This window comes from Drosophila ananassae, chromosome 3R, assembly GCF_017639315.1.
Source record: "Drosophila ananassae strain 14024-0371.13 chromosome 3R, ASM1763931v2, whole genome shotgun sequence".
In the NCBI taxonomy this organism is placed as follows: Eukaryota; Metazoa; Arthropoda; class Insecta; order Diptera; family Drosophilidae; genus Drosophila; species Drosophila ananassae.
Window position 1 is genome coordinate 23011257 of NC_057930.1, and position 13482 is coordinate 23024738.

A 13482-nucleotide genomic window follows, 5' to 3' on the forward strand; every position below is an offset into this window, starting at 1 on the left:
AACTTAAATAATATTTCATTATGGAACCATATACATATATTCCATATTTTGTATCAAAAGTTAATGTATTAACCTTGAAATTCAATTAAAAATTTGTTTCTGTGTAGAGGAATTAATTGCCTGAGTGAAACTTTGAGTAAAAAGCTTAACTAAGCTGGGCTTAGTCCAGAGCAAAAGAGAGAGATTTAATCAACACTCAAATTAGAACCTGCTCAAAAACAAATTATAGAACTTTCTGATTTGTTCAGTTCTCACTCGGCTTTATTAACGTTCAGTTATCAGTTTTAATACACATAAGTTCACAAAATGCTATTCAGGTTGACCCAGATTCTGTGCTTCGGGGCACTTGTGCTTCTCGGTGTTATGCAACTGGCACAGGCGGTGGCGACACCAAATAACAATAACAACAAACCCAAGAGTGTGGCTCAGCCCCAGCCAGTAGTCTCGACAGGAAATCAGCCTGCGATTCCAACAACCCCAAAGCCCCAGAGATTGCAACCAGGTTTAAAGAACGATAGTCGACTTGATTGTTTTTTATTTGTAAATTATCAAGTCGAACTTAGTTTTTATATAGTGTTTCCTGCTTTTTTTCGGATATTTAAAGTGTGTCTTTATTCACAGATCCCAAATGCCTGCAGCCCTTGGATCCTGGTCCTTGCCGCATGAGCCTAGAGAGATATTACTATAACAAGGACAAAAAGGCCTGCGAAACTTTTAAGTACGGTGGCTGCCGTGGAAACGACAATCGCTGGGGATTCCGACAGACTTGCGAAGAGGCTTGTCTTTCAAATAAAACAAAAAAATAAAATATAGTTCAGAATATTTATAGTTTATTGTTTTTCAAGCAATGGCAGCTTTTAATGCATGATTATAATTTAGTGTTTTGTATTCTGAATATGATATATAGAAAGCAATAAAAATCCCTAATGAGGAACATATACCTATATATATTTTATATATACTATTCTTATGAAAGCCAGTTTCTCCGGCAATACTTTATATTTATTTATAAAGCATTTATAATGCCAAATATTCATTTTCTATATAGTATTTACCTAGAAATCAAATAGCATTAACTGGCACCGTCCCGCACCAAGATAATTGATTTCATCAATTCGCAATATAATGCAAATAACTAAATTATTGGTAGAGTAAACTAAACTAAACAAATACCATATGGTGAGTAATATTTAGGCAGGTTTTGGTCAGTCCAAAACCTAAAATTTGATGATAAAAAAGAATTCTGCTAACTGACCTACCGGATGGAGATCCGATTTTGATTTAAAAGCGGAACTGGTAGAACAGACAAAACGAAACGATGAATAAAATTTTAGTTAATGGCTAAACGTGATTGGATTTCTAAAAACAACAGGCTGTGCGGAAACGAGTTGGATTATGATTTTATAGACGTTTCAAAGCATTATGAGTGTGTAGTCGGGCGGTGCGTTGAACTGCATACTGAAGGTTGGATGGGGATTTCTGATCGCAACTCAAATGTTGGCACCGGTATACTGGTACACTGGTACAGGTGGAATAGAGACGTCAGAGAGCGTCACCGAAGTGATTTACACGCGACGTCGAATCACTTTTGCAAATACGAGCTGGAGAGATACATATATGTATGAACTACGTACGTTGTTGCTCCGATAAAGATAAAAAATGTACACAAAAAGAGGCTAAAACTGTGACAAAAAAGGCTAACGAGTACGTGAGCTGATCAGAGTGAGGGAATGGGTATTTAAACCTCGCTATTCCATGACACCAACATCATTCGCAGCAACTCCTCGCAATCGAAATGTACTCCAAATATAGTTTCAGTTATACGGTGATCGCGGTCCTCCTGTTGGCCGTCTCCATCCAGTCAGCCCCCTCGGATGTGGTGGTCGAGAAGGCAGAGGATACAGTGCCAGCGGCAGTCCAGCCAGCGGAGGAGCTGGAAAAGGACTTTGTAGTGCCGGAGGACTGTCACCAGCCCAAGGAGACGGGACGCTGCTTCGCCCTGTTCTATCGATTCGCCTACAATGTGGATACCAAGGCGTGTGAGGAGTTCGTCTATGGCGGCTGTGCCGGAAACAAGAACAACTTCGAGTCCAAGGAACAGTGCGAAGAGGCGTGTCTGGGTCGCTCAGGGGCCAAGCCCCAGCAATCGTCGGACACCACTACCGAGCCAAGCGCCGATGTGACCACCGAGACAAGTACCAGTGCTTAAATTTAATTAAGTTTGTTTTTTACGCATATATGTTTGTAGTGCTTAGTTCTATTTATGATCCCCGATTTCATCTCAAATACAAACACACATAGTTGTTTCGCACTCAATGTCTGGACTGTTTGATTAATAATTTCACGAGCGCTTGCTAACTTGAACTGCAAGTTCATGAGCATATCGATAAGCTCCAGTGAGTACAGCTGGAATCGTATATAATCCGGTGTCAGACCTTCGTTTGCCATTAGTTGTTCCACAGAAGCTGGAAGAGATATCATTTTTAAAATCAGTATGAAGTTCATTGCTGTCGTTTGCCTAATGTTCGCCCTGTTGGGCCTTACCCTGGGACTCAAGGATCGTAAGTTATATTGCAAAAAAGTCGCAAAAAAGTCAAACAAATTCTAATAAATGCTTTTTGTCCTTTAGCTGACTGTGGTCTGCCGCCTGCAGCTGATGGAAACGGTCTCATCAAGTGTGCCGGCTATGTTCCCAGCTTTGCTTACTATCCGGAGGAGAACGCCTGCAAGGACTTCATCTACGGCGGATGCGGTGGCAACAACAACAGATTCGGAGCCAAGGAGGCGTGTGAGGCCAAGTGCAAGGAATAAATGATTACAAAAAAAAACCATTTCCCAATATATGATAAAAAAAAAATTAAATAAAACTTAAGAATGCAAAAAGTTATCCTAAAAGTGTCTTTACCAAAATTTAATTATCGTAAGGGTCACTACAGCAAGTGAAAAATTTCATTGGAGTTCTACAGAAGACTTGAAGCAATGTGTCTTATATTTAATATTTTTTCTTAGACAAAGTGAACTTATTAAAGGTTTTACGTTTCAGGTTGTGACAAAAACATTTATTTGAAATAAAAAACCACAGCTTTTAGCAAATATTTGATTTCAGAAACAATACGTTTGTTCGTAAAAATATTTTTCGGAACTTATCTCTTTTAATTCTCACAAAATTATTAATAAAACTAAATTAGTTTTGATAGATTTAAATATTCAAGCCGAATATTTTTTGGCAAATAAAAAATTGCTGTGATTTCTTATTTATTTTTTACATCTTTGCAAGAATAAAGCCTTAGCTGTTAAAAAAAAAAGATTTTGCCAATTAAACCATTTATTTTGTGTCCTTGTATATCAACTATATTTTTCCTAGATCGAAAAAAAGGTTTAAATTAAATCAATCAACTTTGAAAGCCATTAGACTTGATCACTTTATGGCTAAATGAAACAGTCTGTCATTTAAAATAATGGCTAGGAAGAAAAAGCGGGAAAATGAATTATGGCGCCGACAGGTTGTAATTAAAGGTGTAAAGGTTGTTAAAAAATGATCTTCGCAGAAACAAGTAATGATCAAATTTGCATAGAACTCGTTTTAAGAATAAATAAGGTACAAAATGATTTCAAAGAAATTTTTAGGCATAATTTAAAGCTCAAATGGGAGACCTGACTTCGAAAGCTATTACCACAGTCCAGTGACGTTTTCAATGAGTCATTTGAGATGTGAAATGAGCATTTCGTTACAATGTTTTTTGTTATTGAGTAATTAGTCTGGGTTATTTTGTCCCCCTTATCGATGGAGAATCTATCCATAAACAATCCATAGTTTCAACACCTCTTGACACGCTTTGTTTGTCACTCTTATTGTCTCTGGAATACGTATATACGATAATACAATTATAATGTATAGAGTACTGCACATGGAGGGGCTTTCCCTTTCCGGCCGACTGGTAAACAAAAACATATAGAGTCTCGGCTGGGTTCTGGGAACAAGCCGAGTGCAAACAAGCTGACGAAGTAAACAGCCATTTGGATGGCACACCGGTACTAAAAAAAGTATTTACATAAATCGGTTCTGAATTTGTGGAGATTTCCCAGCAATTTTTTAACTTGGTTATCTAAGGCAATAAGTTCGGCGAAAAGCTGCAAATCTATTCATCTGTCTGGCTATAAAATCACCCACCCAGGTGGGCTAGGTTTAGTTTACCTTAGTAATTTGACGGCTGAAGTTTAGAATAATTTTTGCACCATGAAGCTGTTGATCTTTCTCGTAGTACTGGCTGCTTTTGCGACTATCTCTGTAGCTGCGAAAAATGGTTTGTTTTCTTCACAAGTTTCGGTTTATTTAACTCAATAAGTATTTATTTCTCTGAATTCATAGCTATTTGTGGTCTGCCCCACTCCAAAAATGGTGAAAGGATGGCCTGTACTGCCTACATCCCAAGCTATTCGTATAACTCAAATAGAAACGAATGCGTCAAGTTCATCTACGGTGGTTGCATGGGAAACGACAATCGCTTCTTGACCCGAGAAGACTGTGAAGCCCAATGTTTGGATTAAGATTTTTGATAAATTTAATAAACTTTAAAAATTCAAACTTTAAACTTTAAACTTTAAAAAACAAAAAACTTTAGTTCCAAATTATATTTCAATATGAAACTTTACATTTTTTTTTCGGTGTTTGCGGCTTTTTTGGCGATTTCTTGTGCTTTGAAAGACGGTGTATTGTGGACGTTATATGTCTTTCAATTTAAATACTACAATTTATTTTTTTTAGAGATTTGTGGGCAACCCCATTCCCTAAATGGCGATGGACGAATTTCCTGTGAGGCTTATTTCCCCAACTATTCGTACGATTCTGCTAAAAAAGAATGCGTCTTTTTTGTTTACGGTGGCTGTGGAGGAAACGAAAACAGATTTGTCTCTAAGGAAGCTTGTGAGGAGAAGTGTCTGGAATAAAATAACATAATAATCAATATAGCTTTTTTTTTTAATCTAAAAAAATTGAGATGGCCGGGGATTCGGGAACTGCGTCATTTGAAAAAAAAATCTCCGAGAAGCCAGGCGTATTATTCTAAAAACAATAAGAGCTTTTTGCTTTAAATATCGCTGCCCTGACGGATTAAACTTTAGTTCATACTTGTCTCCGCCAGCTGAAAGTTCATAAAGATTTATTCCATTATGAAGGTGCTAGTCTTTTTGGTGGCTTTTTTGGTCCTTCTGGCTACTGCTTTGGGCCTTAAAAATGGTCTGTAATTTATCCGACTCACTTAGCTATCTTGAAACTAACCCAAAACTATTTACTTTAAATGAATAGAAATCTGCGGATTGCCCCATTCCCGTAATGGTGACATAATCTCCTGCGAAGCCTACATTCCCAGTTGGACGTACAATTCTGCCAGCAATGAGTGCATTAAATTTTTTTACGGAGGCTGCAGAGGCAACGATAATCGTTTTGACACCAAACAAAAATGTGAGGAAAAGTGTTTGGAATAAAACAACCTAACATCCATAGATGCAATTGGTGTTTATAATTGGTTGATACGAATATATTATGGTCGAGAATTAGGGAAATTCGTCACAATAAAAAAAAATCAGAAAAGTCCGAGCCAGTGTATTGTTTTATAAACCATGACAGCGTTTTTGCTTTAAATATCGCTGTCTGGCGGCTTTGAATTTAGTTCATAATTTTTACATTGAGCTAAACGATCATAAATATTAAAATTATTATGAGGGTTCTGGGATTTTTGGTTGCTTTTTCGGCTCTTTTGGCTACTGCTTTTGCCCTAAAAAACGGTCTGTAATTTCTCTCACTTATTTGAAACTTGGCAAAAATATTTATTTTAAATCAATAGATATCTGCGGACAACCTCATGCTTCCAATGGTGATGGTGGAATACGCTGTAAAGCCGATTTTACCAGATGGACATATGATTCTTCCAACAATAAATGCTTTACATTTAGTTACGGAGGCTGCAGAGGCAACGAAAATAATTTTCTCACCCGACAAGAATGTGAGGAAAAGTGTTTGGAATAAAACAACCTGACAACCGTAGATGCAATTGGTGCTTTTAATTGGATAATACAAAAATATTATGGTCGATAATTAGGGAAATTCGTCACAATAAAAAAACAGAACAGTTCCGTGCCAGTGTATTGTTTTATAAACCATGACAGCGTTTTGCTTTAAATTTCGCTGTCGTGGCGACTTTGAATTCAGTTCATACTTTTTACATTGAGCTAAACGATCATAAATATTAAAATTATTATGAGGGTGCTGGGATTTTTGGTTGCTTTTTCGGCTCTTTTGGCTACTGCTTTGGCCCTAAAAAATGGTCTGTAATTCCTCTCACTTATTTGAAACTTGGCAAAAATATTTATTTTAAATTAATAGACATCTGCGGACTACCTCATTCTGCTGATGATAATGGTAGAAGACACTGTTTAATCAATGTGCCCGGCTGGACATATGATTCTTCCAACAATAAATGCATTGAATTTGTTTACGGAGGTTGCGGAACCAACGGAAATCTTTTTGCCACCCGACAAAAGTGTGAGAAAAAGTGTTTAGAATAAAATAACCTGACAACCATAGATGCAATTGGTGCTTTTAATTGGAAATTCGTCACAATAAAAAAACCAGAACAGTTAGTGCCGGTATATTGTTTTATAAACCATGACAGCGTGTTGCTTTAAATATCGCTGTCGTGGCGGTTTTGAATTTACGTTAAATTTATAATCGTTTTGGTACCAAAAAATATGGGACAACCTCATTCCCAAACTGGCGTTAAAATATCCTGTTTAGCCTATATGCCCAGATGGACATATGATTCTTCCAACAATAAATGCATTGAATTTGTTTTCGGAGGTTGCGGAGGCAACGATAATCGTTTTGACACCCGACAAGATTGTGAGAAAAAGTGTTTGGAATAAGACAACCTGACAACCATAGATGCAATTGGTGTTTTTAATTGGATAATACGAAAATGTTATGGTCGAGAATTGGGGAAATTCGTCACAATAAAAAAAAATCCAGAACAATCCGTGCCGGTGTATTGTTTTATAAACCATGACAGCGTTTTGCTTTAAATATCGCTGTCGTGGCAGCTTTGAATTTAGTTCATACTTCTTACATTGAGCTAAACGATCATAAATATTAAAATTATTATGAAGGTGCTGGGATTTTTGGTTGCTTTTTCGGCTCTTCTGGCTACTGCTTTGGCCCTAAAAAATGGTCTGTAATTTCTCTCACTTATTTGAAACTTGGCAAAAATATTTATTTTAAATCAATAGTCATCTGCGGACTTCCTCGTTCTGCTAATGGTGATGGTAGAATGAGCTGTTTAGCCTATATTCCCAGATGGACATTTGATTCTTCCAACAATAAATGCATTTCATTTGTTTACGGAGGTTGCGGAGGCAACGAAAATCGTTTTGAATCCCGAAAAGAATGTGAGGAAAAGTGTTTGGAATAAAATTATTTAAACCAGTTACAAATATGTATACATATATTGTGATCAACTTTTATTAAAAATAAAAAATATAAGCTAAAGTTGAGCCAGCATTCATTAAAATTTGTGTTTTTTGGGGAATATATTCTGAATAGAATACGTATAAAAATTTTTAAAAAATTATGCAACATGAGTTGTTAAATCTTATGTTTTATTTATTTTCTAGGAATTATTCCAGATTAGAGAAAACTATTTACCAGATTATGCAATCACAGCACTGGTTTAATGATCCTCTCTTTTTTTATTTATATTAGCTTAGATTTCAGCTTTGGGTCACGTTTGTATATAATACTTATATACATAGGCTTCCCGTTATCGGCAAACTTTCTGCTATATAGAATTCAGGCTCTAGTGACATCCCCGATAAGCTCCAGATTCTTCTGGTTCCTTTTTTCCATCTGCTGCTATATGTACAAGCCTTTATAAGGCCCCGTTCTGGGTCTGGAATTCCATAGTTTAGTCTAGACTCTGGAGTTGTTGCAAAAATGAAGTTTATGAGTGTAGCGGTGATTACAATAATGCTGAGTCTCCTCGGCCCACGATTTTCAGTTGAGGCCAAGCCTGGTGAGTCTATTTGTTCAAATATTAAATATTTTTTACTGAACACAGTCACTTCAGAGATGTGCAATCAGCAACCCTCTATGGATGGCATGCCCCAGGACTCGGCTGCCTGCATGGCCTTCATGCCCACCTGGACCTACGATGCCTCCAAGAATGCCTGTTCCGAATTCATTTTCGGTGGCTGCGGTGGAAATTCCAATCAGTTCTCCTCCAAAATCGAATGCGAGAAAGCCTGCAAGGACTAAATCCAAAAAAAATAAGACAAACATTTTTGCCGTCTGGGGCAAAACCCTCACTTAAATAAAAAACAATAAACAAAGCTTAAGTATGAAAACCAAAACAAACAGCCGGCAAGCTTGTTTCGAAAAAAAAATAAATAAATAAAATAAATCGCACTATAATTTCAAGGTGTTTTGTTGTTGTCACAACTCGTATACTCGACAAAATCTTGACCCTCGTCGGTTGATAAGCGATCCGATCCGGTTTGGGGCTATATAACGACCACAGCATCTCCAAGCGGTGCTCAGTCTTACATCGCCGGTCGTAGTCGATATCTCTCAAAAAATCTCTCTAAAATGAAGTACTTTGGTGTTATTGTGATGGTCTTGTGCTTTTTGGGCGCTGCTTTGGCCCAGAGGAAGAATCGTAAGTAATCAGTGCTTATAACTAAAAAAAAATCCATATATTTCAGTTTCAAAATTGTATAATATATTTTTCTTAAAATTTCTTTCCAGCTATTTGTGCACAGGAGTTTGGCGTTATTGGACACTGCCGTGGACTACTTCCTCATTGGTCTTATAATCAAGAAAGTGGTCAGTGCTTAGAATTCAACTACAGTGGCTGCGGAGGATCGGACAATCGATTTGAAACCCAGGAAGCTTGCGAACAGAACTGCAAACCCCAAATTTTGTAACTCCCAACTAAAGTTGTTATGTGAATAAAGTTTTTGTTATTTTTAATGTATAATCTGTGTGGTGTTTATTGAAAACTGTTGCTGCCAATGTTTGCAAAAACTCAGGCCTTGACCTTCCTCAGCTGGCTGATAAGCCATTTGGTTAGAGCCTATAAAATAATCCCAGCCCCTCGATCCCACCTCAGTTCTATTTGAAAAGTCGTGCTCGAAATCAATATGAAATTCCTTGCTGTGCTCGTTTTGGTTTGCTGCCTGTTGGGAGTGTCCCTGGCCAATCTTAAGAATCGTAAGAGCTCTTCTTCAATTTCTATAACCTTTTATACATTTTCTTTAATTAAACGTTGCCCTAATTAAAGCAATCTGTGGCGAGGAGTTTGGTACTATGGGTAAATGCCAAGGAAGAAGTCAAAAGTGGACTTACCGTCGTGACACCAACGAGTGTATTCAGTTTTATTATACCGGCTGCAATGGAAATAAAAATAACTTTGAAAACAAAAGGGCTTGCGAACAGGCCTGCAAATTTTAAGAAACTAATGGAAATTAATTACCACTGAATCATTTGTTATTTTTAATAAATAAAGTGATTTAAAGATTGAATCTCTTCGTGTCGACTTCATAAATTTTAGGGACAGGGTTCAGGAGAGGCTATTTCTCCTTCGAAGTATATCTCAGAAAAGGGTTTCCAAATTCCCAACTCTAGTGATTTTTGTATCCTAATATGTTCATCTTTATTTTTTTATTCATAAACTTGTTTAACTTTAATTAATATTGGTTGACGCTTACGTTAATTAGTGTCCGATTCAGTGTGATTAGGCTAGGCTATGTATGATTTGTTAGCTAACTCTATATATTGTTAGTGTTTTACATATTTTATTGTGATCTTTATTGAAATATATATATTTTTTTATTTATTTTTTATATATAGTGTTCATATGCATATGCTTGTTAATTGATATTGTTAATCATTTGAACGTCTGCTGCTTCTGTTGCCGATGATGTCGTATTAGATCAGAGGTTATCGGTCCAAGAAACCATCTATTTGAATCATTTCTTAAACAAAAAGCAAGTTTCTACCTATTTCTTTAATATATATATAGAGTTTCAAGTGCTTGTTTATATATTTATAATGTGTTTTTATATTTTTTTTTAGTTTTCCTTATTTTTTGCGTAAATGTATTTAGTTTTTTGATTAAAATAAAGTTAAACTAGTGCCTAGCTTAGTTTAGTTTCATTTTAGAATTAATTTTAATTTTCTTAAACAGGCTTCTTTCTTTCAGATTTTGTTGGAAATTGCGAAGAAAGCTTTGTTGAAATTATAAAAGGCATTTACACTGAAAGTTAAAAGCTACAGTTAAATTTTCTAAAATCCAACAAAATATGAGAGGAGGCCCGGACCTATTCTGAAATTGCACAATTATTCTTCTTCAAATTATTCGCTTTTGGTTAGCACCGCACTTCCGTTGAAAGAACTGCTCGAGTTTCCACCAGTACCTGCCCCTAGCCCTGGGGATCCTTCAGTGGCTGCCACACCCCCGGCGGCTGGCTGAGTGGGCGTGGTTGGGGGCGAAAGTGTTGCATGTTGATGTTGCGATTGTTGCTGCTGATATGCCACCGCCGACTCGGCTAGGTCCAAGAGAGCCGCCGACGATGCAGCTCCTGGCATTGTGACGCCTGATCCTGATCCTGTCACCGGGCCCAAGCCATTCATTGTCATGTCCTGCGCCTCGTGCTTCATCCTCAGAGTGTTGTTGTTGTTGTGATTCACCGCATGCTGCCCCAGGGCGGGGTGATGGGCAAAGGAGAGGGGCGGCAAGTGGAGGCCCGGGAAGGCCAATCCTGCAGCCGCCGCCGCATGGAGAGACTGCAACAGCGCCGCCGAATGTTCCTGGGCTTTGCGACGCAGCTCGGCCACCGAATTGGAGCGAGGATCATGTCCAGAGTTTTGGCCGGAGGACTTGGGAGACTCGGGCGAACTAGCTGCCGAACTGCTGCTGACGGGGACACTGAGTGGCGCCACCACCGAGGAGGTGGGCGGCGGGGGAGGCGGTTTCAGAGAACAGCAGGAGCACAGGCTCTGGAACGGCGAGACACCTGGAATGTAGAGGATATTAAATATTATTGAGTATTTTGATTTTTAATAAATTTTAAATCAGTTTCGAAATTAGATTAAAAGTTAACTGATTTGATGGCTGATTCTGTGAGTGATTTCCGATAATTTGATTAGATTTTTGATTGATTAGTTCCTGACTTACCTTTCAGGCCGGGGAAGAGGGGTTGATGGGTGAACTGGGCGGCCAGGTGGGGCGGCAGGAAGAGCGGTGGGTGGTTGGCGGTGCGCTGGGCCGCCGCTGCCGCCGCCGCAGCTGCCACGGCGCTCTGTTCGCTGAGCACCGGACGGAAGCCGCAATTGCTGAAATGAAATAAATCAAAATTAAATTAATAAAAATAAAATAAAATTCTGTAATGGATAAATGCAAATACTCCTGAAACCACCCTCGCTGAACTCATTTAAACTGCTTTGCATTTCGCTTCCACGCGCCCATTAAACGAAAAAATGAAAATTAATAAAGCACCCACCACACACAAGGCAAACAAAAACAACAAACAGAGTTTTAATTAACGCCTAATTGAAATAAATTAAAACATTTTTATGCGTAATTGCATTATTATTAATAAACCTAAATATTTTGTATGTGTGAACGGGCTGGAGAGAGTACTGGCGAGAGGGAATCACCCATCATCTGGGTGTTGGCATTTTTCTGATGGTTTTAATTGAATGAAATATAACGCTTAGTCTCATTTCAAGGAAAATATACAAAAAAAAAAAGAGGAACAAACACCAATAAAAAACACTTAATGCAATTTGAAAATTTTAATTGATAAGTGAGCCAAACAATTCGTAGAATTGTTCAATTTCTATGACATGGGGATTATACCCATTCATAAAATTATGGATTATTATGTATATTTTTTTATCAGGATTAATTGTGTTTAATTATCCTGTGTGGAAGTGCGAAACTTGAGCTAGAATTTATTTTGATGGTCGGACTGGAAAAAATTCAATTTCCATTTGTTCAAATTTACATTAAGCCGCCGGGGAAATGAGTCTAAAATTTAATAATTTTTATCCGAGGGACAGAGTACTTGGCCAAAACGAATCTCTGCAGGCTGGCTCTGACGAATGCTAATCGAGTTGGGCAATGAAATGTGATGGGATCTGGGATTAGGCACTGGGAGACTGGGGAGCAGCACTGCCAGTCGCGACCACATTTACCAGGAAAAAGGACCACAACCGTCGCGGCCGTTGTCGCTTTTAATTCTCCGCGATTTTCACTTTTTCTTTTTCGTCCTGGCTACCCCCAAAAAGTGTAATACCCTCCACTCCACAGTTTTCCTAAGCCTGTCATGGTTTTTTCGCTTTTCCCTTATCCTCCCACAATTTGCTGTGATTTTTCCGAGGTTTTGTCGCTTTCCCTGGTCTCGTTTTATTTATTTTTCACTTTTTTTTGGTAGTTGGAGAAAGCAAGTCGGTTGGCCGCTCAAAACAGAATTTTCTATAAGGTTAGTTGAATTTTTTTTAAAGAGTTTTTAAAGAAGGACTCAGAAATCTGAAAGAAAATAACACTCCACCAGCCTATTTATTTTTATAAAAGTAATTTTCCTACCCCTAATATAGAAGTCCCACCCCTTTCTAGACCGGTCTCTAAAACCCCAAAAATTTCCCCCATGGCCCCTAATTAAGCTCCAAGCAAAAAAAGCAAAAGTCCAAGCGGCAAAAACGAGATGAGAAAACTCAAACAGCAGCTACGATGGCAAACACTCATCTGTAGACACCAGGTCCTAGGTCCTACCACCCTCCAGAACCCACTCTGCTCCACCACCCACGCTAGTTGCGAAAAAAGCAGTAAACTTAAATGTTTGCGTATAATTAAGCACTCATCCTTTGGTCGTAATTAAATTTTGCATGTGCACATCCAGCAGATGCCTCGGACTCGGGTCCAAGAGCTTGGGGCGGCGTTCTAGAACCATCCTCCCTTAGTAGACCCCCAGCTACCCACTCTTTATACCTCTCATTCTCTCCAAATAGTCCCCTCTCTGTCTATCCCTATCCCTCCGGTTTTGGGGGTTCTGGCAAAAATATGTTTATGGCTTTAGGCGACATCAGGGCACTGAGAAAAATTAGCTACACCTTCCACTAAGAATGTTAGGAAGAAGTTTATTTTTATTTTTTCTATTGAAAATTGATATAAAAAATATTATTAAAGGAACTTTTTATTACTTAATTTTTTCAAAATATAAAATTATGTATTTTTTTCTGAGAAAAATGGGCGGTATCATGCCCCACGCCCACTCAAATGCCGCCGCCTTAATTGCTATACTCATACACAGACCTCCCTCCCTCCTGGCCCGAACCCATCCTTCTAATTAAGACATTCACAAGCTCGAGTGTTGTCGTTGAGCTCGTTAGTTAGTATATAACTTTTCCTTTAGGCAGCCCCCAGAAAGAGA

General features: G+C 38.1%; 11 protein-coding genes across 11 annotated transcripts in view; 10 read left to right on the top strand and 1 right to left on the bottom strand.

Moving 5' to 3' along the window:
• Positions 1-238: 238 nt before the first annotated feature.
• LOC6497474 (kunitz-type serine protease inhibitor bitisilin-2) lies at positions 239-946 on the top strand. Its single transcript, XM_001961964.4, has 2 exons — positions 239-502; positions 622-946. Exons 1-2 carry the CDS (start codon positions 307-309, stop codon positions 804-806), a joined length of 381 nt encoding a protein of 126 aa, XP_001962000.1. The 5' UTR covers positions 239-306; the 3' UTR covers positions 807-946.
• A 778-nt stretch (positions 947-1724) lies between these two features.
• On the top strand, positions 1725-2316 carry LOC6497475 (tissue factor pathway inhibitor). Its single transcript, XM_001961963.4, has one exon. The coding sequence runs from the start codon at positions 1796-1798 to the stop codon at positions 2207-2209; it is 414 nt and encodes a 137-aa protein (XP_001961999.1). The 5' UTR covers positions 1725-1795; the 3' UTR covers positions 2210-2316.
• Positions 2317-2425: 109 nt separating this feature from the next.
• LOC6497476 (male accessory gland serine protease inhibitor) lies at positions 2426-2887 on the top strand. The gene is made up of 2 exons (XM_001961962.4): positions 2426-2561; positions 2630-2887. Exons 1-2 carry the CDS (start codon positions 2495-2497, stop codon positions 2809-2811), a joined length of 249 nt encoding a protein of 82 aa, XP_001961998.1. The 5' UTR covers positions 2426-2494; the 3' UTR covers positions 2812-2887.
• Positions 2888-4144: 1257 nt separating this feature from the next.
• On the top strand, positions 4145-4592 carry LOC6497477 (male accessory gland serine protease inhibitor). The gene is made up of 2 exons (XM_001961961.4): positions 4145-4304; positions 4370-4592. Exons 1-2 carry the CDS (start codon positions 4238-4240, stop codon positions 4546-4548), a joined length of 246 nt encoding a protein of 81 aa, XP_001961997.1. The 5' UTR covers positions 4145-4237; the 3' UTR covers positions 4549-4592.
• Positions 4593-4641: 49 nt separating this feature from the next.
• On the top strand, positions 4642-4964 carry LOC116654890 (male accessory gland serine protease inhibitor-like). The gene is made up of 2 exons (XM_032451434.2): positions 4642-4708; positions 4766-4964. Exons 1-2 carry the CDS (start codon positions 4642-4644, stop codon positions 4945-4947), a joined length of 249 nt encoding a protein of 82 aa, XP_032307325.1. The 3' UTR covers positions 4948-4964.
• Positions 4965-5038: 74 nt separating this feature from the next.
• On the top strand, positions 5039-5593 carry LOC26514625 (male accessory gland serine protease inhibitor). Its single transcript, XM_014906865.3, has 2 exons — positions 5039-5236; positions 5306-5593. The coding sequence occupies exons 1-2, from the start codon at positions 5170-5172 to the stop codon at positions 5482-5484; spliced, it is 246 nt and encodes an 81-aa protein (XP_014762351.1). The 5' UTR covers positions 5039-5169; the 3' UTR covers positions 5485-5593.
• Positions 5594-7065: 1472 nt separating this feature from the next.
• Positions 7066-7562, top strand: LOC26515455 (male accessory gland serine protease inhibitor). Its single transcript, XM_014906949.3, has 2 exons — positions 7066-7222; positions 7282-7562. Exons 1-2 carry the CDS (start codon positions 7156-7158, stop codon positions 7461-7463), a joined length of 249 nt encoding a protein of 82 aa, XP_014762435.1. The 5' UTR covers positions 7066-7155; the 3' UTR covers positions 7464-7562.
• A 353-nt stretch (positions 7563-7915) lies between these two features.
• Positions 7916-8467, top strand: LOC6497478 (male accessory gland serine protease inhibitor). Its single transcript, XM_001961959.4, has 2 exons — positions 7916-8063; positions 8118-8467. Exons 1-2 carry the CDS (start codon positions 7985-7987, stop codon positions 8303-8305), a joined length of 267 nt encoding a protein of 88 aa, XP_001961995.1. The 5' UTR covers positions 7916-7984; the 3' UTR covers positions 8306-8467.
• Positions 8468-8568: 101 nt separating this feature from the next.
• LOC6497479 (boophilin-G2) lies at positions 8569-9023 on the top strand. The gene is made up of 2 exons (XM_001961958.4): positions 8569-8705; positions 8795-9023. The coding sequence occupies exons 1-2, from the start codon at positions 8636-8638 to the stop codon at positions 8971-8973; spliced, it is 249 nt and encodes an 82-aa protein (XP_001961994.1). The 5' UTR covers positions 8569-8635; the 3' UTR covers positions 8974-9023.
• Positions 9024-9135: 112 nt separating this feature from the next.
• LOC6502432 (chymotrypsin inhibitor SCI-III) lies at positions 9136-9570 on the top strand. Its single transcript, XM_001961957.4, has 2 exons — positions 9136-9259; positions 9330-9570. Exons 1-2 carry the CDS (start codon positions 9190-9192, stop codon positions 9497-9499), a joined length of 240 nt encoding a protein of 79 aa, XP_001961993.1. The 5' UTR covers positions 9136-9189; the 3' UTR covers positions 9500-9570.
• Positions 9571-9672: 102 nt separating this feature from the next.
• LOC6498059 (homeobox protein aristaless) overlaps positions 9673-13482 on the bottom strand; it is a 33331-nt gene continuing 29521 nt past the window's right edge. Inside the window, exons 7-8 of the mRNA XM_001961956.4 lie at positions 11226-11383; positions 9673-11064 (exon numbers count right to left, since the gene is read on the bottom strand). Of these exons, the coding sequence (XP_001961992.1) occupies positions 10403-11064; positions 11226-11383 (820 nt within the window). The 3' untranslated portion in view covers positions 9673-10402. The remainder of the gene's footprint in view (positions 11065-11225; positions 11384-13482) is intronic.

Bases quoted from the DNA above. Each gene is read 5' to 3' on its own strand.
- LOC6497474 (XM_001961964.4), top strand. From the start codon at position 307: ATGCTATTCAGGTTGACCCAGATTCTGTGCTTCGGGGCACTTGTGCTT. The intron at 503-621 runs GTTTAAAGAACG...CTTTATTCACAG, and splicing joins GCCCCAGAGATTGCAACCAG to ATCCCAAATGCCTGCAGCCC.
- LOC6497475 (XM_001961963.4), top strand. From the start codon at position 1,796: ATGTACTCCAAATATAGTTTCAGTTATACGGTGATCGCGGTCCTCCTG.
- LOC6497476 (XM_001961962.4), top strand. From the start codon at position 2,495: ATGAAGTTCATTGCTGTCGTTTGCCTAATGTTCGCCCTGTTGGGCCTT. The intron at 2,562-2,629 runs GTAAGTTATATT...TTTGTCCTTTAG, and splicing joins TACCCTGGGACTCAAGGATC to CTGACTGTGGTCTGCCGCCT.
- LOC6497477 (XM_001961961.4), top strand. From the start codon at position 4,238: ATGAAGCTGTTGATCTTTCTCGTAGTACTGGCTGCTTTTGCGACTATC. The intron at 4,305-4,369 runs GTTTGTTTTCTT...CTGAATTCATAG, and splicing joins CTCTGTAGCTGCGAAAAATG to CTATTTGTGGTCTGCCCCAC.
- LOC116654890 (XM_032451434.2), top strand. From the start codon at position 4,642: ATGAAACTTTACATTTTTTTTTCGGTGTTTGCGGCTTTTTTGGCGATT. The intron at 4,709-4,765 runs GTGTATTGTGGA...TATTTTTTTTAG, and splicing joins TTCTTGTGCTTTGAAAGACG to AGATTTGTGGGCAACCCCAT.
- LOC26514625 (XM_014906865.3), top strand. From the start codon at position 5,170: ATGAAGGTGCTAGTCTTTTTGGTGGCTTTTTTGGTCCTTCTGGCTACT. The intron at 5,237-5,305 runs GTCTGTAATTTA...TTAAATGAATAG, and splicing joins TGCTTTGGGCCTTAAAAATG to AAATCTGCGGATTGCCCCAT.
- LOC26515455 (XM_014906949.3), top strand. From the start codon at position 7,156: ATGAAGGTGCTGGGATTTTTGGTTGCTTTTTCGGCTCTTCTGGCTACT. The intron at 7,223-7,281 runs GTCTGTAATTTC...TTAAATCAATAG, and splicing joins TGCTTTGGCCCTAAAAAATG to TCATCTGCGGACTTCCTCGT.
- LOC6497478 (XM_001961959.4), top strand. From the start codon at position 7,985: ATGAAGTTTATGAGTGTAGCGGTGATTACAATAATGCTGAGTCTCCTC. The intron at 8,064-8,117 runs GTGAGTCTATTT...CAGTCACTTCAG, and splicing joins TTCAGTTGAGGCCAAGCCTG to AGATGTGCAATCAGCAACCC.
- LOC6497479 (XM_001961958.4), top strand. From the start codon at position 8,636: ATGAAGTACTTTGGTGTTATTGTGATGGTCTTGTGCTTTTTGGGCGCT. The intron at 8,706-8,794 runs GTAAGTAATCAG...ATTTCTTTCCAG, and splicing joins TTTGGCCCAGAGGAAGAATC to CTATTTGTGCACAGGAGTTT.
- LOC6502432 (XM_001961957.4), top strand. From the start codon at position 9,190: ATGAAATTCCTTGCTGTGCTCGTTTTGGTTTGCTGCCTGTTGGGAGTG. The intron at 9,260-9,329 runs GTAAGAGCTCTT...CCCTAATTAAAG, and splicing joins CCTGGCCAATCTTAAGAATC to CAATCTGTGGCGAGGAGTTT.